Source organism: Podarcis liolepis (genome assembly GCF_965112155.1).
Source record: "Podarcis liolepis genome assembly, chromosome: 5".
Lineage (NCBI taxonomy): Eukaryota > Metazoa > Chordata > Lepidosauria > Squamata > Lacertidae > Podarcis > Podarcis liolepis.
In genome coordinates, this window is record NC_139556.1 from 94,401,177 (window position 1) to 94,426,853 (window position 25,677).

Sequence of the window (25,677 nt, forward strand, 5' to 3'; positions counted from 1 at the left end):
CAAAAGCTGCTGGCATTGACTTTTACTGCACTGTCTTCTGATTTAACACCATATGTCAGTGTCCGAAATAGCATTAGCCTGATTTGCTTAATGAGATTTTGTCACTGTCAAGATGGGCATTTTTCTTTTCTTTTCTTTTCTTTTCTTTTCTTTTCTTTTCTTTTCTTTTCTTTTCTTTTCTTTTCTTTTCTTTTCTTTTCTTTTCTTTTTTTGTCATCACCATTAATTATCAGACTGAAGAGCCACTACAGCATAGCTGTCAACATTTTCCCTTTTCTTGCGAGGAATCCTATTCGGAATAAGGGAATTTCCCTTTAAAAAAAGGAAAACCTTGACAGCTATGTACTACAGTGGTACCTCGGGTTACAGACGCTTCAGGTTACAAACTCGGCTAACCCAGAAATAGCACCTCGGGTTAAGAACTTTGCTTCAGGATGAGAACAGAAATTGTGCAGCAGCGGCACAGCAGCAGCGGGAGGCCCCATTAGCTAAAGTGGTACCTCAGGTTAAGAACAGTTTCAGGTTAAGAACAGACCTCCAGAACGAATTAAGTTCTTAACCTGAGGTACCACTGTACTGGGAGTGCTATTGAACTTTGCATCCGATGACATTTTAAGTTCAGTGGCACTTTCAGTATGCTTCTGAATACCATCTGATGGAAGAGGAGAGAGTGCTCTTATGCTCCAGACCTGCTTGCAGGTTCCCACAGGCAACTGGCTGGTCACTGTGAGAACAGGACGCTGGACGAGATGTTCTTACTGCCATGTAAAGATGCACAAGTTGTTAAGTTTCAACCCTATTGCACATTATACTTGGGACTCAGCTCCACTGAATTACTTATTTATCTGTCTATCTCTTCCATTTATATCCTGCCCAGGACAGCTAACAACATAAAATCTGATGACAGAAATTCATCCAGACTTGCCATGCATACCATGCCTGCTTAAATTCCACCTTCTACAAAAGGTGCCCTCGCCTCTTTTGCCGCCCTGTTCATGATGCAACTGAACTTTCTATTAAAGGGTGAAGAATCTGTAGGTAAGCCGTAATGGGATTTGACAACATCTGATAAACCCCCAGGACTGCAATTTTGGTTCATGCAAAACAGAGCACCATACAAAACGATGCAGAGGAAGGCAGCTATAATGAGCCTTGTAAAACAGAGTCCCATTCAAAACTGCAATTTTACATTACTGTTGCATTGTAAAAAAAGGGGGGTTGGACCCTTGGCAAAAATTCATCATCTGGCTTAAAATATGCATTTCTTTTCTATGGCCCCAAATGAGAAGCCATGGTAAAGGTAAAGGGACCCCTGACCATTAGGTCCAGTCATGGCTGACTCTGGAGTTGCGGCGCTCATCTCGTTTTATTGGCCGAGGGAGCCGGCGTACAGCTTCTGGGTCATGTGACCAGCATGACTAAGCCGCTTCTGGCGAACCAGAGCAGCGCACGGAAATGCCGTTTACCTTCCCGCCAGAGTGGTCCTATTTATCTACTTGCACTTTTGACGTGCTTTCGAACTGCTAGGTTGGCAGGAGCAGGCACCGAGCAACGGGAGCTCACCCCGTCGCAGGGATTCGAACAGCTTTAGATTATTAGCTGGGAACACAATATACCAAGTCACGCCAACAGCTCACTTATCTCAATATTGACTAAACTGACTGACACAGGAGTCACTCTACATTTTGCCCTTCCAAAGTACAAATAATTAGGGTTTGAATTTACAAGTTTATCTTTTGCAAAAGTTACATTGCACTTCGTAGCTGCCAGCGGTGATGTTCTTGATCTCATGCAAGAAGTTCTGGCTCGAAGGAGTACCAAAGCTTATCCTACAAGGAATAATTCTGCAGAACTTGTTTCTTGAAAAGCTTATCTTATTTATCCCCTTTACAATTTATAGCACTTTGGCTGACAGTGTCTGGAACACAGAGTAAATTATGAAATGGAAGATTGGTAAAAACCTGATCAGTTTCTCAAGCTTGTTCTCAAGCTCTGTCATTAGTTTGTCTGCTGTGAGCTTGCAATGACAGACAGGGAACGAAGTCATTTTTTTCCTAGCTTTTTTCTCTCTCCACCTTATAACAGATCAATAGGACAGCTCTTATATATAACTCTGGTGCTTTGCTGACAGCTCCTGTATAGCAACACCAGTATTGATTCCCTTCAGACATGCAAAGCTTCAGTGGCATTAAGAAGTGTAGCAGGTCTCAACTTCAAAAGCACAGGAAGAAAATATTTACAGTCCTCCTCTGTTGTTATAGGAGGGAGGTTTTTGATCGGCCAGGAGCAGCAGTCAATGGAGCCAGAGTAATCCCATTAAGAGGCTGACTTCAGAGCCAACACGTTGTTAAGTGTATTTTAAGCAACATTAATGTTATGAAATAGGTAGTGAGCTGTCAGCAACAAGCTTAAAGACCTGGATTCTAAGGACAGAAATAGATATTGTAATTTGGAACGGCAGCAAAGTGTTGCAGTGTGGAGTGTTCAGGGTCCCTGTCAGGCATGCCCTCCATTCTGTTCCCCTCTCCATCCCTCACCCTAAAAGACACACATCATTCCATGATTTACTGAGCAGAGAGGAAACCTACCAAACTGCAGCTTAGAGTTACTGTGAATCAGAGACTATGGTTTGCCTGTCTCCAAACAAACGATGAGTGGAAACCAGAGTTTGTTCCTAGCTTACAAGCTCAGGGCTTGTTTGGGAGAAACAAACCACACGTGTAACACTAAGTCAGCAATGTGATTGATTAAATGGATATCTAGTTGTTTCCCAATCATGTTTTTCCAGGGGGAGTACTACTTTTTCAACAACAACAATTAAAGATATTTTTTAAAATTAAAAAAAACCATACATCTCTAGAATTTGTCGGATACCAACAATGTAATACCTTAAAATAATTTTAAGTTAATACTAGGAGGCAATACTGGCCGATCAGAGAGAAAAAATATGTCCAGATTTCTATCTCTAGCATCCCTTTCCCCATCTTTCTTTGGAAATTAGTTCTTTTACTATCTTCTGCTCAATCAAGGTTTGGTATATTTGAAATAGCCACATCCCCCCACCCCACTCCCCGGCTGAAGTTATTACAGTCCCAGTGGATGTTAATTCAGATTCCATCTTCCCCTCTCTCAGATTTTCAGCCGGAAAAGCTTCTTAGTTATTGATACTGAAACCAAGGAAAGGTTTTGTGCCTGCCTTCTGTTAAGCCCTGCTTAGCTTCCTTTCCCCCTTAGGTTAAAAAATAATAATGCCCCCCCATCCTTCTCACCTCACCCTCTTTAAAACCTCAGCTGAGCTCTGAAATCCTGTACCAAGAAATGTGAAGCAATATTTGCATGTTTTTCTTAATTTGCATAAATTGAGCCTACTGATCCTAATAATGGAGAGAGGATCAGAAAGCTATGTTGAGCTGAGGAACTAGACAACTACTTCACCCCTCTATGACCATGCCTATTTTTCCATACTATTAATATACTATTACACTGGCAGAGATGGCCACTGCCTAGATATTAAGATATAATTCGTAATATCACTTGTTAGCTGCTTCTTATTCAAAATTCATGTGCAATTCATAAAAATCCACAATGCTATCCCCCAAACCAATAGCAAAATGCACAGCTAACAATGAACAACATCACCACAGACCATCAGCAACCAGGGGAAAGAGGCAGGATTTTACCTGGCGCTGAAAAGACGTTGGCAAACACACCAGGCAGCCCTCACTGGACAGTGTGTTCTACAGACAGGGAGCCACAAACTGAAAAGGCCTTCTTCTTTGTCCTCCTCCTCCAAGACTCCCTCAGAGAAGCCCCCCAGACGATGATCTAAGGGTCCAGGTAAGTTATTACTGGGAGAGGTGTTCCAGAAGATGCCTAACTCTGAATCCTTAAGAGCTATAAACTGTGAGAAACAAGCAAGCCATCAAAGCTGAAGACACCCAGGATATTCTGCTCTGTGCCTCTTATCAATTTTTTGCACTTTCACAGGGCAGTTCTGGGAAACATGCAGGCAGAGCTGGCTCCAGATTTTGTGGGGTCCTTGGGCAAGCTGTCATCGGCGGGCCCCTTTCCTGACTGGGGCCACCTGCTTGCCGCTGTCTCCCCCTGCCCAGAAGGAGACAAGACAAGGCGAGCGAAGGCAGCTGCTCCTTTTTCTTGCTCTCGCCTCTGCTTGCAGAAGGCAGGTGAACAAGCCAGAACAGCAAGGAAGAGGAGGAGGAGGAGGAGGAAGAGGAGCATGGCAAAGGGGGTCTCTGGAAGGGTCAGCAATGAGTATGGTCCTCAGTGCTGACCTCCAACGCCAACCCAGCAAGCACCCATGCTTCTCCTCTTCTTAGATCTGTCCTGACCCCCTTTCCATTTTGCCTGCAGTACCCCCAATGCAGCAAGGCAAAGGAGAGCTTACCCAAGCTGGGAGCTGTTGCCGCGGCTTCTTCCACATTAGCGCCAGAGGTCTTGTGCATCCTCTCTCTCTGCCAGAAAAATAGCTGCAGCACACAGGGGTAGCTGCGAAGGTCTCATCATCGCCCCCAGCAAATGGGAAAATCATGCAGCCCGGTTGTAGTAGGCAGCAGTAGCAGCAGAAGCAGCCCAGATGCGTACCGTTTCCCTTGGCAACTGCCTGCTCCGCACAACTCACCCTCGGTTCCAAGGAAGGCTTTGTCAGAAGGTTTCAAAAACCCAGATCAGCACTTGGAAAGCCCTGGGCTTGAGCCTTCTGATGCCACAGTAACGCAAGGAACATCCAAGTGAGTTGGTCAGGTAGGAGATTAAATCCTGTGCTATTCGGTTTGACAAATCACACCTGAGAATCAGAGGAATCTCTTCGTACGTATTAATCCCCGTTTCTCTTGCAAGCATGGCTCTAGGACCCTAGATGGGGTTGGAATGAAGCGGTCAGGGAAGGAAGGTGTTTGGGATGGGGGCAAATGGTCTCCCATGGCCTTTTAGATGTTGCTGGACTACAACTCCCAGATTCCCTGACGACTGACTGATGGGAGTTGGAGTCCAAAAACATCTAGAGGGCCAGATGTATTATCTGAGCCCTGAAGTGACAGAAAGCACTGAAACAGCCTCTCTGGGGAATCCCCCAAGGTTCACATGTATTGAATAAATACATGCACAATTTAGAGAGGGGGTCAGTTTCCACCACTGTATGGTTCAGACCACAGATGTCTCTTCTGCAGTAGCACATCTCTCTCCAGTTATTATTAGAGCAACCACAACAAATGCTCATCGTATTTTGAGCGCAATCATTAGTAGCACCCAGACCTCCAGTTAAGAGCAATTTAATCATGAAGGTGTCCAAAAGAACAAGATGCTGGTGGAGCCTTGCTGTTAATTTTCCCTCCCCGTCCTTGAAATCTCCTTGACTCCTTCCTATTAAAACCTCGACAGCAGCACTCCTGCCTGGTCTTCCTGCCTCTAGGAAGGCACAGAGGCACTGCAACTAATTATCATAACGAGGACAAAGCAAACGAAGCACTTAAGCTGTTCTTACTTCTTGTAGGATTACCACTTATTTTCTCTCCCCCTGCCTTTTTCTTTCGTTTTTTTTGGTCTTTGTTACTGACTCGGCCCCTGTGCTTTTAAAACAGCAAATGCCCAAATCAAGTGAGCGAAGATTTTCCTGTGATTTCCTTTGTATGCTGTGGAAAGATTCACCAGGTTGATTTCTACAGAGCAGGCTGCCGGTTGAAGGCACAGGTGTGGGGGCCTGTTAAAGGGGGAAAGTGGTACCCAGCTCCCATTTCTGCAACAAGTGCCCTTGTCTCCTGAGAAATAAGCATGGATGGGATGGGTGGTGACTCAGCATCCATTGCTGTGGTGAGTCACTGCTCCTGGGTGACTTAACTGGCTTAACTGAGATCATTGTTTACTCTTCAACACCAGCTTTAATTCGGTGCTGCTCTTGGAGCCGACAGTACAGGGCCCCGATTAAGGGCTAAAAGAGGAAACCACAGATGCATAGAACAATATGCAAGCTGACCTGAGCACATCCGCCAGGGCACAAATGCAGCACAATTAATAAAATGCTTAGGCTCACATTGATAATGTAAAGCACAGCTGCTAATCGAGGAAAGGCGGAAAGGCGTGACAGGGTGCAACTTGGCTTGAACTCCGTTTGCTGTGCTGTCTGGGACACAGCAAGGAACGACAGTGCTGTATGAAACAAGACTATTAAGGATCGCAAACAAAGCCAGTTTTCAGGCGCAGTCTGCAGCTTTCAAGCAACAAGCGTAACATAGAAAGAGAATTGAAGAGTTGTTTATAGTGCTGTCACTGCTGTGCAAACACATGAACAACAAAGCTTATGACGTAAGAAATTTGGTAGACCTTGTTTTTGTTTTTGCTTCATCAAGCTAACAAAGCTATCACTCAAGAAGCTGCAAACACACACACATTTTTCTGCCCTGAGATGAACCCAGAAAAAAGAATCCGTGCAGAATCCAAGGTTTTCAGCATCATGCACTGAAAAAGCCAGCTGTGATGGGCACCTATTGGCTAACGTCTGTAAAGTCATTAACCTGACTCCTCCCCACCCAGCTATCAGTCTTCCAACTATTTTTGTGAATATTTTAGCAAGATTTATGCACAAAGTATAAATACAAAAAAATATTCTACATGCTGTATCCAGAGCTAGCCCTGCTTGGAGCCAACCCACGGAAATGAATGCTCACTGGAAGGACAGATCGTGAAGCTGAGGCTCCAATACTTTGGCCACCTCAATGAGAAGAGAAGACTCCCTGGAAAAGACCCTGATGTTGGGAAAGATTGAGGGCGCAAGGAGAAGGGGACGACAGAGGACCAGATGGTTGGACAGTGTTCTCAAAGCATGAGTTTGACCAAACTGCAGGAGGCAGTGGAAGAAAGGAGTGCCTGGCGTGCTCTGGTCCATGGGGTCACGAAGAGTCGGACACGACTAAACAACAACAACAACAACTTTGGTACGTTTACTGACAAACTTGCCCATCCCCACTTAATGGCCACAAATGGAGATTATTGTCCCAGCCCATCTCTTCTCACTGCAAAGTCTTGGAAAGACCAGCATTAATAAAAAGAAACCAAGGACACAAGCTGAAGTGCAACCATCCAAGGGCAAATGAATGTAGAAAACAGCACCAGGCATTAATTGCAAGCGATGCTGTTATTTTGCTCTTCCCATTTATGCAAAAAGGAGCCGCCTTGGCTTTTCCTTAATAATAGCTTCACTTCCACCCATTCATCAAAGAGTTATATAAATAAAAAGGGGGTGATTAACACCAATAAATGAAGTGAGCAATTTCTCCTGAATGCTGGCAAGGAGGAAAAAAAACCTTGATATTTTTAACAATGCTATATGCGTACTGAGAAGGAGTAAAGTTGTTCACAGATGTTCCTCCATGCTCTAGATGCCTAGAGTGTGATCCTTGCTTGCCTGCCAGGTTTGTCATTTTGTCTGTTGCTTGGAGTTGTACGCCTTGCAAAATCCTCCACCTAGGAAGAGTTATGGCCACTGTCGTTTGTTGTTAAGGATTGCTGGGAGTTATAACTCTGTGCAGTGTAAACTGCGGTGCCCAGAATTCTTTGTGGGAAATAACTGGCAGTGATTGCAGGCGGTTTGGGTACCTGCCAACTCCATCGCTCTATGATATGTGCTTTGAAAGTATGGGGTATGCATAGCTTGAGTGGAGGGTTGTGGAAGGGGAGGAAGGCTAATGCTCTCCTTTTGTAGCCATTGGTCTATTCAAAATACTCATCTGATTTTCTTCCTACCACAGGGGTATGGCAGTCCTCCAGGTCTCTCAATTTGGGCCTTGATATTTCCCAGTCAGGCCACACCTTCTTATGAGGCCACACCTCTCACTAGCTTTGGTTCACGCCATTCTTTTTTTTTTTTTTCAAATTCTTTTTATTTTATTCCGTAAAGACAACATACACACAGAAAGTCAGCGAGACACAAACATATAAAGAAAAAAACAAAAGTTCTCAATCACAACAAACAAGAAAAACAAAAGCGCGCAAAGTTCTTATTTCCATAGTTTTTTCATAACATATTTCTTTCTTTTGGGACTTCCTTCAGCCTGACCACAAATCATACGGAATCAATAAGTAAGGTCACACGTTTCTTCTTTTATATTGTCATTATGTCCATTGTTGATCTCTATTTTCCTTAAACAATAACCTTAGTCTATCACAATACATCTCTAAACCCCCTTAGCGTTATTTGCCCATCGCTGATGTTTTCCAGATAGTTTGCATATTTTCCCCAGTCCCTGATAAACACTTGGTCTTTTATATATCTGATCTTTCCCGTTAATTTATCTAACTCTGCATATTCTGTTAATTTGCATCTCCACTCCTCTACTGTTGGGGTTTCTTCCTGTTTCCATCTTTGAGCTATTAAGTTCCTTGCTGCCGTAGTCGCATAGTATATCATTCTGCAATCCTCCTTTCTTATCTCTCGTTGTAATATTCCTAATAGGAAAGTTTCTGGTTTTTTCCTAAACGTGTACTTTAATATCTTTTTCAGTTCTGTATATATCTTTTCCCAGAACTGTTTTACCTTTCCGCACTCCCACCACATATGGTAGAACGTGCCATCTGCATCTTTACATCTCCAACACTTTTTGCTCACCTTATACATTTTTGAGAGTTTTACAGGTGTCAGATGCCACCTATAAAACATTTTCATAACGTTTTCTTTTATCGCCGTACACGCTGTGAAATTCAATCCATCTTTCCATAGTCTTTCCCAATCCTCATATTGAATACTGTGGCCTACGTCTTTTGCCCAACAAATCATTACTGATTTCACCTCCTCATTTGCCAAATTCCAGTCTAACAGCATCCTATATGCTTTAGATATATTTTTCACCTTGCTGTTTATTATTTCCGTCTGGAATTTTGAGTCATTGTCTACATACCCTCTTTCTTTAATGTCTCTGCTAAACATCTGGTTAATCTGTTGGTGACTAAACCAATCGTACACATATTCTCTAATCGTCTCATAGGGTTTAATTCTCCATTTCCCATCCACTTTAGTTACTAGTTGGTTGTATGTTACCCGGTTACCTCCCATGTTGGTAGTTTTTCTGTGTGGTGTAGTGGTTAAGAGCGGTAGTCTCGTAATCTGGGAAACCGGGTTCGTGTCTCCGCTCCTCCACATGCAGCTGCTGGGTGACCTTGGGCCAGTCACACTTCTGTGAAGTCTCTCAGCCCCACTCACCTCACAGAGTGTTTGTTGTGGGGGAGGAAGGGAAAGGAGAATGTTAGCCGCTTTGAGACTCCTGAAGGGGAGTGAAAGGCGGGATATCAAATCCAAACTCTTCTTCTTATTATTATTATTATTTCGAGTGGTGCTAACCAATGGGGTGTTTTCGGTTCTAGTATATTTTTATATCTCTCCCACACTTCTATTATCGGTCCTCTGAAAATATGATTACTAAATCCCCTGTGTTTTTTCGTTTCATTTTTCCACATATAGGCATGCCAACCGAAGTGGTTATCGAAACCCTCCAGATCGAGTAATTCCGTGTTCTCTAAGTTGACCCAGTCTTTTAGCCAACTTAGGCATGTCGCCTCATAGTATAGCATAAGATCTGGCAGCGCAAACCCCCCCCTTTCTTTTACATCTGTAAGTAGTTTAAATTGGATTCTGGGCTTTTTGCCCTGCCATATGAACCTCGAGACTGCTCTCTGCCATTCTTTTATAGTCTTACTTCCTTTTATTATAGGTATGGACTGAAACAAGAACATCAGTCTTGGTAAAACATTCATCTTTATCATGTTTATTCTTCCCCATAGAGATAGTTTTAGGCGTCCCCATTTCTCTAAGTCTTTCCTTATTTCCCTCCACACCGGCTCGTAGTTGTTTTTGTAAAGATCCATATTTTTAGATGTTATCCAAATGCCAAGATATTTAACTTTCTTTACCTTCCCTATCTGCCATTGCTGTTGAATTAGTTCTGTTGTCTTTGGATCCACATTTTTATATATCATCTTTGTTTTCGTCTTGTTTAATTTAAATCCAGCCACCTTTCCGAATGTTTCTATCTCTCTCATTATCTCTCCTGTTGATGTTAGTGGCTCTTCCGTCATCACTACTACGTCGTCGGCAAAGGCCTTGGTTTTGTATACGTTCTGACCTAAAGTCACCCCTTTTATATTTCCATTTTTCCTTATAGAGTTTAGGAGGGTTTCTAACACTGTTATAAATAGTAACGGAGAGAGAGGGCATCCTTGCCTTGTTCCCTTCCTTATCTTAATCTCTTCCGTTATTGTACCATTTACAATCAGCTTGGCCTTCTGTTCTGTATATATAGCTTTCACCCCATTGTAAAAGTCACTGCCTACACCCATATCCTCTAGGTTTCTCAACATAAAGTTCCATACCACATTATCAAACGCCTTTTCGGTGTCAATAAACATCATTGTGACTTGTTTGTTAAACCTAATAGACAGAAGTTCCAACATGTCCACAATGTGTCTTATGTTGTCTCTCATCTGCCGGCCTGGCAGAAATCCCGCCTGATCCTTATGGATAACATCTGCCAGTACCTCTTTTAGTCTTCTGGCCAGGATTCCTGCGTATATCTTATAGTCTACATTCAACAATGAGATTGGTCTATAATTTCTGACTTGGGTTAGGTCCGAATCTTGTTTGGGTAGGAATGTGATATACGCCTCTTTCCAGGTTTCCGGGATTTCCCCTTTCTTTAATATTATATTCATTGTCTTTTTCAGGGGTTCTACTAAGACTGATTTCATTTCCTTATAATAGCCTGCCGTAAACCCGTCTGGGCCAGGGGCTTTTCCCCTCTTCAAGTTTTTAATTACCTCCTCTATTTCCTTATTTTCAATAGGTATGTTCAGTCTTTGTTTTCCCTCCAGTGGAATTTTTTGTCCCCCTTTCTCTTTCAAAAATCTTTCTATCTTCCTTTGTCCTATCTTTTCTTGATCATTATATAAGTTACTGTAGAAATTTATAAATTCACTCCTTATTCCTTTAGGGTCTGTTCTTTCTTCCCCCTCTACTATTATTTTCACGCCATTCTTGAGTGGGTATATATATATAAAACCTTACTGTGTCTTAGAATTCTGATAACGACTCTTGTTTTCCTAGATGGAGGAAAGAGAAGAGTGCGTAGACACTACCCTACTGTACCAAGGTAAAATTTCCATTCCTTGCTCTGGCCACTTCTGACTCTGGCCATGCCCAGTGTTAAGTTGTGGGTGAACATATCAGACGATACAGCGATTCTTCAAACAGCTCTTGTTTATTCACACACCAGAACAGAACTGAACTGAAGGGTTCAGCCAGCCTGCTTATATAGAGCTCCACTACAACGCAACAGTAACAATTTCCTGTAACTATCCAATCAATGAACGTCACTTTCAATTCCTTATTTGCATAAGTGGACCTGAGTGAAAACTATCTACAGTGTCCCCCTGCTGGCCTAGGGTGAGAACTTCAGTACATAACACCCAGCACTGGCATGTGGCCCCCAGAAGCCTGCTAAGAAGGCAATGTGGCCCCTGAGCTAAAAAATATCCCCTGCTGCCCTGAAAGGTAAAAAGATGTAGATCTCAAAAAGTGTACAGTGGTACCTTGGTTTACAACCATAATCCGTTCCAGAGATCTGTTTGTAAACCAAAACAGGTTGTAACCCAAGGTGCGCTTTCGCCAATGGGGCCTCCAAAAAAAATTTGTTCGTAATCCAAAAAAAATGGGTTGTAATACCAAAAAAGGTTGCAAACCACGGCACGCACTTCCAGGTCTGAAGTGTTTGTAATCCAAAACCTATGCAAATCAAGGTACTATCATATGTAGATCCACCCTTACTTTTGATCTATTCTTAGAGCTAAGAGTTTTATGATGCCATTGTAGTTATTGTTTGTTTTCCTACTACCTTTGTCTCATTACAAAACAGGAATTATCCTGTGACAAAGACTTGAGAACATTGCATATCAGTGTTCAGAACTTTCCCACGTTTGGCAGAAGGCAGATCTAAACACAGGAAAAAACCTGCTGTAAATAAGTCAGAAATTAGATCGTTTTAACAAAAGGGGGGAAATCTCCATGGAAAATCGTCTTTTAAAATGTCCTGCTCTCTATCATCATCTGGTGTTGCATGCTTAATTGTTGTTGTTGTTTAGTCGTTTAGTCGTGTCCGACTCTTCGTGACCCATGGACCAGAGCGCGCCAGGCACTTCTGTCTTCCACTGCCTCCCGCAGTTTGGTCAAACTCATGCTGGTGGCTTTGAGAACACTATCCAACCATCTCGTCCTCTGTCGTCCCCTTCTCCTTGTGCCCTCCATCTTTCCCAACATCAGGGTCTTTTCCAGGGAGTCTTATAGCATATTCAAATCACTGTTTCTTTACTAACATAGCTGAGTCCAGTCGCTTTTCGAACTCTTAGTTTTCAGTGCAAAGGTGGGTGGAATTGGTTGTAAAGTCACAGAGCCGTAAACCTGAGCAGCCAAAGCACACCATCCTCCTACTCAGAAAAGAAAACATCCTGTGACAATGAGTTCCACAGATTAATTGAGAGCAGAAGAACTGCTTTCTTGGAGCAGAGCAGGTCAAGAATGCTTCTAGGTGAATTGCTAAACATTCATCATGTTTGCAGAGAGATTAGACAATGCTGGTTATTTAAATGAACGTTCTAACATTCTCCAGGAAGAGTACACACTCAGAATTACTTAACACAGATCACTTATGCCTTCACTGAGTATGTACCACACAGGACAGGAATGAAGCTGCTCCATCTCTGATCTGATGGCCATCACAGTTTTGTGGATTAGTTGGTTTCAAGCAATTATGGAATTGCTGGGAGGGGGAAGCAGGGACTGCAACACACCTTATGAAATATGCTCTTGTAAAATAGTGCTTGCCGCTGCACTGTAATTGCCTTTCAAACACATCACATCAGCCACCATAAAAGGTGCTCTTTTTCCTGACCTCTAATAAGCTGGTGCTGATTCAGCTATAACATGATTCATGGTTGACTGTGTCATTTGAGCTGGAGTATATCACTAGGATATACTATTTAAAACACAGGCGACTGGTCCAGACAAAGAAAAAATAAATAAGGAGACTTTACAAAATAGGTCCCTTCCAATTTTGCGTAAGATGTGGGCTTTCCATCGGCATCTGATTAGCTAATTCCCCCAGAGAATCCTGGGAACTGTAGTTTGTTAAGGGCGTTATTGCCTTTATCTGTGAGGGGCAATCTGTAGTTCCCACAATTCTTTTTTTGGGAGGAAGCTATGTGCTTTAAAGTCATGGTGTGTGTTATGTACTGAGGTTCTCACCCTGGGCCAGCAGGGGGATACTGTAGATAGTTTTCACTCAGGTCCACATATGCAAATAAGGGATTGAAAGTGAAGTTCAGTGATTGGATAGTTACAGAAAGTTGTTACAGTTGTGTTGTGGTGGAGCTCTATTTAAGCAGGCTGGCTGAACCCTTCAGTTCAGTTCAGTTCAGTTCTGACCTGTGAAAAAACAAGAGCTGTTTGAAGAACTGCTGTGTCGTCTGATATGTTCACCCACAACTTAACATCTGTCTGCTCTGGCAACTATTTCCAGGCCTGGCTTAATTCCTCAGAGATCTGTTGTGGCCAAGAGACTGAAAAGCAGAGTGGAACACCTGATGACTGGGCATAAAGCTGTGCAAGCTTTTGCCCTTCCTTGTGTATTTTGAATACCGTATTTTTCGCTCTATAACACGCATCTGACCATAACACGCACGTAGTTTTTAGAGGAGGAAAACGAGGAAAAAATATTCTAAATGAAACAGTGGATGTATGATTTTTATGGTTCATGCTGTGGCCACAGACATGTGATCTGACAGTGAGTTTGGGGTAGCCCAATGCAAAAATCCTGAGGATCCATGTGGATCCACGTTTTAAGTGGGGAGGGAAGGAAAAGAACTCAAGGGACAAGGAGCTTTTCCGCGGGGAGGAGGGAGGGAAAGAGCACTGTTGCTTTAAAGGTATACTTAAGGTATTTGCCCTGTGCCTGGGTTTTTTTTTCCATTTAACAGTTTGCAGCCTTTTCCTTCCGCTCCTTGTTTTGAGGCGGAATAGATTTGAGCAAGTGAGGAGGACTTGGATTGCAGGGGATTCGCCATTAGCTGTGTAAAAGTGCTCCTCCTTGCAGCCTGAATGATAAGCAGCCACCAGCAGCAATAGAATGGAGCACAACAAAGCGGTAGGGGCACTAGGACCCAGACAATGCTCAAATCTATCCTGCCTGAAAACAAGCTGCTCCATCCCAGCCGATCAGCTGAGACAAGGGGGATTTGCGAAGTTTTCCCCTCTCCCTCATGCCCTCCCCAGCCTTTTTTTTTACTTCCTGGTTTTCACTGCGCTGGCTCAGAGCTCGAGGTTGGTTTTATTTTGCTGCTGGTTGCTTAAATTTTATCTTTCCTGCCGTCTCTCTGCAGCCTCATTGCTCTGTTTAGAGAGCGCGCAGACCTTTGCTAGCGTCTGTCCCTCCTCCCGTGTAAGCGGCTGCTGCCGGCTTTGCTGCTATGGCTCTCCTTCCCTCCCTCCTTCCTGGCTCCAGGTCGCTTTAAAGAAAGCAAAGTGAGAGCCTCGTAGAGCGTGTAAGTGGCTCCCGCTTTGCTTGACTGACGGCAGCCATGGCTCTGATCTGTGCATTCGCTCCTTAACACGCACAGGCATCAGCGGCGTAGCGTGAGTTGTCAGCACCTGGGGCAACGCAAGTAATTTGCGCCCCCTAACCCGGGGCAAGGCAAGTAATTTGCGCCCCCCAACCCCTAACCTGCGAGTTGCCGCTGGCGCTGCCGCGCAAACAACGCTGCTTGCCCGGAGGAGGATGGAGGCAGAAGCAGCCGCCGCCTGTGGCTCGGCCGAGGGGATGGCGGCGGCGGCAGGGTGCAGAGGCTGCCCGTGCCCGGCCAGGCGTCGGTGGCGGCGTCGGCGCTGCTGCAGCGGCTGCTCCTCCTGCGAGCAGTGAGCGGAGCGCAGCCACAGCGACGGCGGGGGGCGCGCGCGCTAGGGCGCAAGGCTGGCGGTGGCGGCGGGGAGCCCGGCGGAGGAAGGAACTTGTCCCTTCCCTCTGGACTCGCGCCCCCCCCAGATGTTGCGCCCGGTGCGGTCGGCACCCCTGGCACCCCCCACGCTACGCCACTGACAGGCATTTTCCCTTACTTTCTCGGAGCAAAAAAGTGCGTGTTTTGGAGCGAAATTTACGGTATATTATAGCCTGCTTTAGTTGAGATTCCTGCATTGCAGGGGGTTGGACTAGATGACCCTTGTGGGCCCTTCATACTCTATGATTCTATAATCCATACATTTCATGTCTTTTCTTGAGAGATGCTGCTGTCTGATGTGTTTTCCCTCAAGCTACCTTTCATCTGATCTGGAAACATAATAGTGATGCTGAGGGTTGCACATTTTAGGCATCAGTTTTGTGTGTGCAGACAATAGCTTCATTGCACAGGAGTTTGGGGGGTTGTAGGCATGGGGAAACAAATCAGGTAATGGGCAGCTTCCAACAAAGATTAAAAATACATTAAAATGTCACAGATTAAAAACTTCCCTGAACAGAGCTGCCTTAAGATGTCTTCTGAATGTCAGGTAGTTGTTTATCGCTTTGACATCTGATGGGAGGGCGTTCCACAGGGTGGGCGCCACTACCGAGAAGGCCCTCTGCCTGCTTCCCTGTAGCTTTGCTTCTTGCAATGAGGGAACCGCCAGAAGGCCCTCAGCGCTGGACCTCAGCATCCGGGCAGAACGATGGGGGTGGAGACGCTCCTTCAGGTATACTGGGCCGAGGCCATTTAGGGCTTTAAAGGTCAACACCAGCACGTTGAATTGTGCTCGGAAGCATACTGGGAGCCAATGTAGGTCTTTCAAGACCGGTGTTATGTGGTCTTAGCGGCCGCCCCCAGTAACCAGTCTAGCTGCCACATTCTGGATTAGTTGTAGTTTCTGGGTCACCTTCAAAAGTAGCCCCACATAGAGTGCATTGCAGTAGTCCAAGTGGGAGATAACTAGAGCATGCACCACTCTGGCGAGACAGTCCCCGGGCAGGTAGGGTCTCAGCCTGCGTACCAGGTGGAGCTGGTAGACAGCTGCCCTGGATACAGAATTGACCTGCACCTCCATGGACAGCTGTGAGTCCAAAATGACTCCCAGACTGCGCACCTGGTCCTTCAGGGGCACAGTTACCCCATTCAGGATCAGGGAGTCCTCCACACCTGCCCACCCCGTCCCCCAAGAACAGTACTTCTGTCTTGTCATGATTCAACCTCAATCCATTAGCCGCCATCCATCCTCCAACTGCCTCCAGGCACTCACACAGGACCTTCACCGCCTTCGCTGGTTCTGATTTGAAAGAGAGGTAGAGCTGGGTATCATCTGCATATTAATGGACACCCAGTCCAAACTCCCTGATGATCTCTCCCAGTGGCTTCATGTAGATGTTAAAAAGCATGGGGGAGAGGACGGAACCCTGAGGCACCCCACAAGTGAGGGCCCAGGGGTCTGAACACTCATCCCCACCACCACTTTCTGTACACGGCCCAGGAGGAAGGAGCGGAACCACTGTATAACAGTGCCTCCAGCTCCCAGCCCCTCTAGACGGTCCAGAAGGATGTTATGGTCGATTGTATCAAAGGCTGCTGAGAGATCCAGCAGAACCAGGAAACAACTCTCACCTTTGTCCCTAGCTCACCGGAGATCATCAACCAGCGCGACCAAGGCAGTTTCAGTCCCATGATGAGGCCTGAATCCTGATTAGAAGGGATCCAAATGGTCCGCATCATCCAGGCGTGCCTGGAGTTGTTCAGCAACCACCCGCTCAATCACCTTGCTCAAGAATGGAAGATTTGAGACTGGGCGATAGTTGGCCATACTGGCTGGGTCTAAAGATGTTTTTTTAAGTGGTTTAATGACCGCCTCTTTCAGCAGGTCTGGGAAGGCTCCCTCACAGAGGGAAGCATTCACCACCCTGCAGAGCCCATCACCCAGCCCTTCCTGGCTCGCTTTTATTAGCCTAAAGTTAAGCCACTTTCAAAAGCCAATTCAGTTAGTCAATAAATTAGCCATTTGCAGATGATTTTCTTTCATTCTTTAGCCAGCTGATAGCTCCTGTTTAAAGGAATTCTGTAATGCAACAAGCAGTCCATGAATTGCTTTCATCTTCTGTGCCCACTTTTTGATTTTTAAAAGCCAATGAAAGAGACATGCCAAACGACATCCAGATGTGGTGAAATGTCAGCTGTCCATAGCAAATCATCTGGAAACAAGAGAATAAAACCCACAGCATATACAGATCACACGTAAGGCATGTCTAGGACAGAGTGGGCAAAGTTCAAAGACAAATTTACTACATACAACCCTTTAAATGGAACTGGGAGCTATTAAAATTGCTTCCATGGTGATTCTAGCTTAGTTTTTTTTTTTTTTAAAAGCGCTAAGCAACCTAATTTAACATAATTAGGCCAAGCTTTAACTGCAGGCAGTGCATTAAATAGAGGTGCCTGAATGTGCCACAGGTCCCAGGTTAACAGTGGTGCTGACATGGTTTGCAAAGACATGGAAAGGAATCACCACACAAATAACCTCTTGCTGCTCATGGAGGAGGCTAACAAAAGCCACAACAGCCTGGCTGAACAAGTTTGGAGTGCTGCCCAAACTTTGACATCACCCCCATTCTCAAACTTCTATTCCTCCCTTTGCATCTGTAATGTAAATGCAGTTATGACGTATGCATATAATCAAAATTCACATTTCTCAAATAACCCCACCTCTCAAGGCACACATGTGACTACCTCCACTAAAAAATATCACTCAAGGCTGCAGTTATCTAGTGATTACTACATTATATGTATGTGAACTCCCACTGCCAGTGTATCCCTTGTGGCTCAAGGATGAACACCACTGTATCTGAAAGACAGGTTGGCCATGCATTTGCAGATAACTATCTGTGCTTCAAACACTGCAAGGTCCTCTATAATCTATTCCATCTTGTTTAGGAAGGAGTCTAGTTCTGCTGAAACTGGTGGGTCTCAAACACACACACAAGTACTGGAGTGAGGAGAGAGGAGGTATACCCCACTGACTTTCCCAAATGGCATTCCCATTAGGAATTCTTGCTTATGGCAGGACCGGCTACTACTACCCCCGCTGCAGGTACAAAATAATTCTAAAAAAAAATTGCTATGTCCTCAAAGGAAAATGAAAGGATCTTCCCAAGAGAGTTCAAAACCAAATAAGGTTCTTGAGACTTGCCCTATAAAGGAAGCTAGATGTGGGTTTTGGAGTTAAGATAAAATGGACAGGGAGAGAATCTGTGGAGATGTCCCTTTGTTTAACTGCTTCCAACCAATTGGTTCAATAAATGACTGATTAGGTCTGACTCCTATTTGTATCCTCTCTTTGAATGCTACAGGATGGAGATGTAAATTGGTGGACCCTGCACTTCTGCAACAACCAGCCCTTTGACATTATTGCCATCCAAGAGCATTGGTTACTAGAGGTTAATTTTATTTCTGCCCAAGATGAGCTCCCGATCCCATGCAATTTTATACAGTAGTTCTGCTTAGTGATTGTATACATGTGTGTGTGTGTATTAAATGTTGCCATTTTTAAAAGTATTTGGTTTATTTTAGATTTTGTATTAAATGCATTTTTATTCATTTTAATTGCAATTTTATCCTACCTTTTCCCTCAAGGAACTCAAGGTCCTCTATCACTACAATTCATCCACACACAACAAAAACCCATGAGAGGTTAGGCTGAGAGGCAGAGGACAGGCATGGTATAATGTACGTATGTTTTGGATGTACTTTCTTTTGTAAACTGCTTTGAATACCAATTTGTAGAAATACATAAATAAAAAAGTAATAATCATCATTTTTGGATAAACAGCCTCATATAAAATAAGTACTGCTTGGACACCCACCCACTCCACAAATGGCTTTGTGTGGATAGACCCTTTAATTTTTTATTTAATAAGATTACCCTTTATTTCTCGAGTGCCCTGTACAAACAGAACTACTACCAATCAGTGCCTTTGCTTTCTAGCAGAAATCATCACCATCAGCTACTAGTAAAAAGACTAATTAGGCTGTAGATCTCCGGGCAGGGCCTGCTTTTCTTTTTAGTAATTTGCACAAGCCCTAACAACATTGAGGACTTTGCAAACAAAGAGGCAAATCAATGAAAGGGGTAGAAAGATACCTGCTCAGAGCAAGGCTGGCATCAGAGGGTTGGCACTGCTGAGAACCCACCAAGATTCAAAGATTCAACTCCATTGCTCATCCCTGGAGTCTCCTGGCACCATTGCTGCCTGCCCACATTCCCTCTCCAAGTAAATGAGCAGTGAAAGGAACATGGAGGAAGAGCAGCAGTTTTCAACATCCATTGCCTCTCCCTTTGGGAGGTGGTCCAAAAGGAGAAGCAGCTGAATTGACAGCTACAGCCAAGGTGAGGAAGAGGAGGAAGAGGAGGAGGGTCCCATGGAAAGCAACTTTTTTATTTAAATTGATATTGCATTTATATCTCATCCTTTCTCCAAAAAGCTCAAGGCGGAGTATATGGCCCTTTCCACACTATCCTCAGAGCATCCCTGCGAGGTAGGTTAAACTGAGAGGTGGGCCAAGGTCACCCTCCAGTCGAGTGAGGACTCGAACCCTGGTCCCTCAGGTCCTACTCTGACACACCACACCTGCCTCTTGCCCACAGATGGGTAACCAGCGATAGATGCAAAAGCTGTGTTTTCTTCTATATGATATGGGCATGTCATACAACACATTGCATCTTCTAATCCGAAATGGGCTCTTGTGGGTGGAACATCTCTTCCTTTGCATTCTCTTGTCAAATGTGCCAAGCATGGCGTCATGGCTCCCTTTCCAATGAGCCGACGGCATTACTGAGCTGTACAAGATGATGTGCATGCAGTAACCTCATTCAGGGGGGAAAAGAGGGAGCAGGAAAATGATCCATCTAGAATTCAAGGCTGGGGCTACCCTTCGGCTTCCTTATTCCAGAACCGCTGAAGCGGCACAGATGGCTGGGAGAGAGGGAGCACCTGCGCTTCGCTTCTGAACGTTTCAACCGGTTGCAGTTTTTCAGCTTGACAAGACGACGCTCGCGGACGTGCTGCATGTAACAGCCACCCCCCCCCCGCTCCCAAATGGCTTCGCCTTCTAGAATTCATCTGCAATAATTATTCATGCATGTGCAACCTTTGCACACATTCTGCAAATTTAGCTCAGTAGGACGAAGCCACATTTAGCACGAAAGGTAACCTCCAGAACCTTTAGTTACAAACCAAAACCACACGGATCACACCAGGCTCGCTTCAGTGCATCAGATGCAACAATTAGCCAGGCAGAGCCCAACCTTAAAAGTATCCGGCTAATTGGCGAAAGGCACCGACCATATTTGATAGCTCAAGGCACAGAAGATGCACGAGGAGGCACCACCCCGCCTTCCCTCTGGGCAAGGCACAGATGTACCAGGATGCCACACTCGCACCCTCCCCAGGTGTAACACTGACACACCAACGCTTCCTAGCCTTTGTGAGTGAGCAGCATGGCACCATCGCAGCCCTGCAGGGAGGAGATCCCAACACATCCACAGAAATAATAATAATGGGGAGATCGAAGAAAAATGCAGGCAGGTAGAGAGAGAGAAAGAGATGCTTTCCTTACCCACATGGGTGATGACCGTAGCCAGCCGCTGGCTCAGCTCCTGATGCGACATCTCTTCTTCTTTGAGCCAAAAAAGCATCTCCCACCGAAAGGACCACACAGCATCCAAGAGAGGGAGAGAGGAGGAAAGCGCCTACCCACACCCCACACCGCCCCCAAGATGTAGCTCAGCCACAGACACGGCGCCTGTGCCACTCCCACTGCGCGCAGGATCCTTCCCGGCTGCCGCCGCCGCCGCCACCGGGCTTCGTAGGTCTTACACCGGCTTCGGCATTGGCCGGCGCTGGGCACATCCTGAGCGCGCTGGCCCGCCCCTCGCCAGGTCCTCCCCAAAGCGCACGGGCGCCGGGGGCCTCAACCTTCTGCCCCCCAAATCTTCTTGGCACACTGAACCCTGGTGCCACTCAGCCGGCTGCTCGGCGCCACCTTTCCTGGATTACAAAATCCCTAGTAGGAGTGATGCTAATAAGAATAAGAGAGCTTGTTCCAAGGGGACCCTAAGGCTGCAAGACTGGGAAGAACAGGCAGCAGCGGGCTTGCACAAGGAGATCTTTTGGACCCAGGGCCCCGGAATGCATTCCCCCCGCTTCCCTTTTCTTAGGCAGAGGCATCAAGCGTCTCCCTCGCGCGCCCCCACCCCGTCTCTCTTCCTCCGCTTCCCAGCTCCACCTTTGCTATTAAAGGGATGGATGTGGGTTAGGCACTCAAGGCTGATGGCTAGGAAGAGGCAGGGAAGAATGAGGAAAGCACAAATGGGATCATGGACGCACGCGCGGGTGCGTGGATGGAGATGGAGAAAGGGAGGGAGGGAGAGAGATGCCTAGGGAGGAGAGCAGGATCTTCAACACATGTTTGCTGGCAAAGATAGACATGTACCAGGATCGGTCTACAGTAATTCAGTCATTTCTTAAGATTCATGAAATAGGCACAAATCACACTACTGCATAGAACAGACCACTAACGATACAAATGAGCCTCTTGCAAGAGGGAAGGCGTGCAGGAAAATGTACTTCCTTTCAACAAAATGACATTGGCTAAGGCTTGGATATTTTTTTTACCCTGTGTGTGGTGGACAGTTCATACATGCAGTAGTTAACTTGCAGGAACAAAAAGGCATACAGCCTACGGACCACTGCAAATGTGATGAACCTGCTGCACAGAAAACACTTCTGTGTAGAAAGAAAATGTTGATGGTGATAGCTAGCATGTATATAACATTCATTCATTCATTTATACACTGCTCTTCATCGTAAGACTTCAGGGTGGTTCACAGAACATTGTAGAGCATTTAAAGTGTTTTGTATATATTATCTTGGTGTATCTACAGTGCTCTAATGATATTATTCCAGAAAATACATAAAATACACAAAAAAGGGCAGTCCTGTAACATAGATCAAGTTGATCACACACTCAACACACGTGTGTGTGTGTGTGTGTGTGTGCGCGCACACACACACACACACACACACACTATAATGCAGGTAGGAAGGCTGGGGCAGAGTGACTTGCCTAATGAGTTCATAGCAAAAGTAAAAATTGAACCTGGAAATTCCCAGTTCAGGCAACGACAGCCAATATGTTGCCCTTAGGATGCTGATGGACTCCAGTTCCCACTAGCCCTGGCCAGCATAGTCAATGGGTAGGGATGATGGAAGCTGTAGTCCACAACTGGAGAGCCTCACATTGGCAACGCCTCCACTATGCTATACGAGGAAACAGCGTGACAGCTGCAGACAGTGGGTCTCTCTCACCCGCAGGAGAAAACACACACATATTTTTACATGTGATTCCCTTCTCCCCTTCTGCTGTGTGTATTGTCTGATGATATACCTTGATTATTGAATTCAGGCTTCACACGATATCAGTAACATATCTAGATTTAATAACCTGGTCTCTCCTGTTTTTTGTGTTAGTGTCGTTTTTGTGAGTATATTCTGCAACATATTATCAATGCAATTATAATGCATTAATTTGTATATTTGTATTAAGACTGTCCACATATCATTTCATTTTAGTAGCAGCTCTGCAATGCTTCTCCGGTGTTGCTTTCTGGATTTCAGGAGGAATTTATGGGACATGCAGTGATTCTACCCCAAAACATTTGCAGGCGCAAACAGTACTGAAAGCAGGATTCTGGAAAGAGCCCTTAGTACAGGTCTACAGCAGGTTTCTTCCTAGGCCAAGAGAAGAAAGGGAATGAGAGTGGAAGTGTTGCTGACCTTTAAAGCCCTAAACGGCCTCGGTCAAGTATACCTCAAGGAGCGTCTCGACCTCCATCGTTCTGCCCGGACACTGAGGTCCAGCGCCGAGGGCCTTCTGGCGGTTCCTTCGCTGTGAGAAGCCAAGTTACAGGGAACCAGGTAGAGGGCCTTCTCGGTAGTGGCACCTGCCCTGTGGAACGCCCTCCCACCAGATGTCAAAGAGATGTCAAAGAGAAAAATAACTACCAAACTTTTAGAAGACATCTGAAGGCAGCCCTGTTTAGGGAAGCTTTTAATGTTTAATAGGTTATTGTATTTTAGTGTTTTGTTGGAAGCCGCCCAGAGTGGCTGGGGAAACCCAGCCAGATGGGCAGGGTATAAATAATGAATTGTTGTTGTTGTTGTTGTTATTATTATTATTATTATTATTATTATTATTATTATTAGTGGTATTGTGCTTAAGGAAACTTAGTTAATTCACTGTGCTTGACCACAACACACTGTGCTCTGAGGATTATATCTAGTGTAGCCCAACTATGATTTTACTTTTTTGCTTTATACAGCATTTTACAGTATATTTTTGTATGTACGCAAACGAAGGTAGCAGAACCAGCCCTCAAATCTGCAAATTGTAATGCATGAAGAAATCCTAATATGTCAAATGACAAGCCATAAAAGTCATTGGCAAGGGGAGTAAGCATCATTTTGTACACTGTGCAGGTGACTGTGTATAAACCTGAATATGGTAATACAGTTTATCACAGATTACACCAGCACAGAGACTAATTTATGCCTAATTCTGCTGTTAGGGCAAGAAAAAAGAAGCCTTATGCAAACGTAGCATCCATATGCAGGAAATCCCATGGGACACCAAATTAATCATTTTCTCATCATTTAAAAATAAAACATTAATGTGATTCCCTGTGCGCACTGAGGGATGCTCTCAGGGGGCTGGGTCAGGCTGGTAGCAATTTTTAGAAATGGAGGAAGAGAGAGCGAGAACTGACTGTTTAAATTGGGAAAGGTACAGGAGCAAAACCTATCGGGTGGAATAAATTAAATAAGAGTGGGAATTGCAGATCAGGGCTGTCCAGAAGCAGGCCTGAGCTTGAATACATGAGAGGAGCAGCTGCCTTTGGATAGATGCTGATAGATCCCCTGGGTATTGCCAGATGTCCTTCGTAAAAGCCATAATGGACAGAGAGCTCTGATCCCAATTTGGAGTCCAGCTGGTCTGCTGGACTAGATGTATAAAAAATGGATAGAGCAGTTGATGAAATGGACAATGACAATCGCATTACAATCATATTTTTTAAATCATAGAATCTTAGAGTTGAAGGGATCCCAAGGGTCATCTAGTCCAACCCCCTGCAATGCAGGAATCTCAGCTAAAGCATCCATGATAGATGGCCATCCAAACTCTGCTTAAAAACCTCCAAGGAAGGAGGGTCCAACACCTCTTGTGGGAGTCTGTTGCACTGCTGAATAAATCTTACTGTCAGAAGGTTTTTCCAAATGTTTAGCTGGAATCTCTTTTCTTGCAACTTGAAGCCATTGGTTCGAATCCTGCCCTCCAGAGCAAGAGAAAACAAGCATGCTCCCTCCTCCATGTGACAGCCTGTAAGATATCTGAAGATGGCTTTCATATCTCCTCTCAGTCTCCTCTCTTCCAAGCTAAACATACCCAGCTCCTTCAAGAGCTCCTCGTAAGGCTTGGTTTCCTGACCCTTGATCATCTTGGTCGCCCTCCTCTGCAAATGTTCCAGTTTCTCAGCATCCTTCTTTAATTTTGGTACCCAGAACTGCCCAGAACTGGACACAGTATTCCAAGTCTGACTAAGACAGAATAGAGTGGTACTATTACTTCCTTTGATCTGGACACTTTACTTCTGTTGATGCAGCCTAGAATAGCACTAGCTTTTTTTTTGCTGCTGCACTACACTGTTGACTGGTGTTAAATTTGCCGTCCACCAGGACCCCTAGATCCTCTTCACATGTACTGCTAGTAAGCCAGGAGCCCCCCATCCTATATTTGTGCATCTGGTTCTTCCTAAGTGTAGAACCTTACATTTGTCCCTATTTGAAATTCATTTTGTTAGCTTGCACCCAGTGCTCCAATCTATTAAGGTTGTTTTGAATTCTGCTTCTGTCTTCTGCAGCATTAGCTACCCCTCACAGTTTGGTGTCGTCTGCAAATTTGACGAGTAGTCCCTCAATTCCTTCATCCAAGACATTGTACAACAACAGGCCCAGGACAGAACCCTGCAGCACCCCACCTGTCCCTTTTTCCCACGAGGAACCATTAATGTAATATCATTACATAGTCATACAACAATTTGATACAAAACAATCATACCATTCATATCAATATCAATTACACATATAGTTGGCCCAATCATATAGAATAATAAAAATAAAGTACAGTGGTACCTTGGGTTAAGTACTTAATTTGTTCCAGAGGTCCGTTCTTAACCTGAAACTGTTCTTAACCTGTTCTTAACCTGAAGCACCACTTTAGCTAATGGGGCCTCCTGCTGCTGCTGTGCTGCTGGAGCACGATTTCTGTTCTCATCCTGAAGCAAAGTTCTTAACCTGAGGTACTATTTCTGGCTTAGCGGAGTCTGTAACCTGAAGCATATGTAACCTGAAGCGTATGTAACCCGAGGTACCACTGTACCAAGCATGGTATACATAAATTTATAACTACCGTATACAAGTCACCTCAAGGGATCCCTCCGAAATCTTCTGCATGTTGAGGGTTGACTTCAGGCATGTTATAGCTGGGACAAATATGAAATAAAAC

The 25,677-nt window shown here is 44.9% G+C and overlaps 1 protein-coding gene across 8 annotated transcripts in view; it reads right to left on the reverse strand.

The window, feature by feature from the left end:
- The window catches only part of MCF2L2 (MCF.2 cell line derived transforming sequence-like 2), a 231,571-nt gene extending 210,737 nt beyond the window's left edge, over window positions 1-20,834 (reverse strand). For 6 of the 8 annotated variants that reach the window (XM_083503907.1, XM_083503906.1, XM_083503914.1 and 3 more), the window contains exon 1: window positions 20,674-20,834. In XM_083503907.1, the coding sequence (XP_083360033.1) occupies window positions 20,674-20,752 (79 nt within the window). In that variant the 5' untranslated portion in view covers window positions 20,753-20,834. Of the gene's footprint in view, window positions 1-3,680; window positions 3,826-4,405; window positions 4,562-20,673 lie in introns of those variants that run through there. The other 2 variants (XM_083503911.1, XM_083503908.1) reach the window with 2 other exon arrangements.
- Between the last annotated feature and the right edge of the window lie 4,843 nt (window positions 20,835-25,677).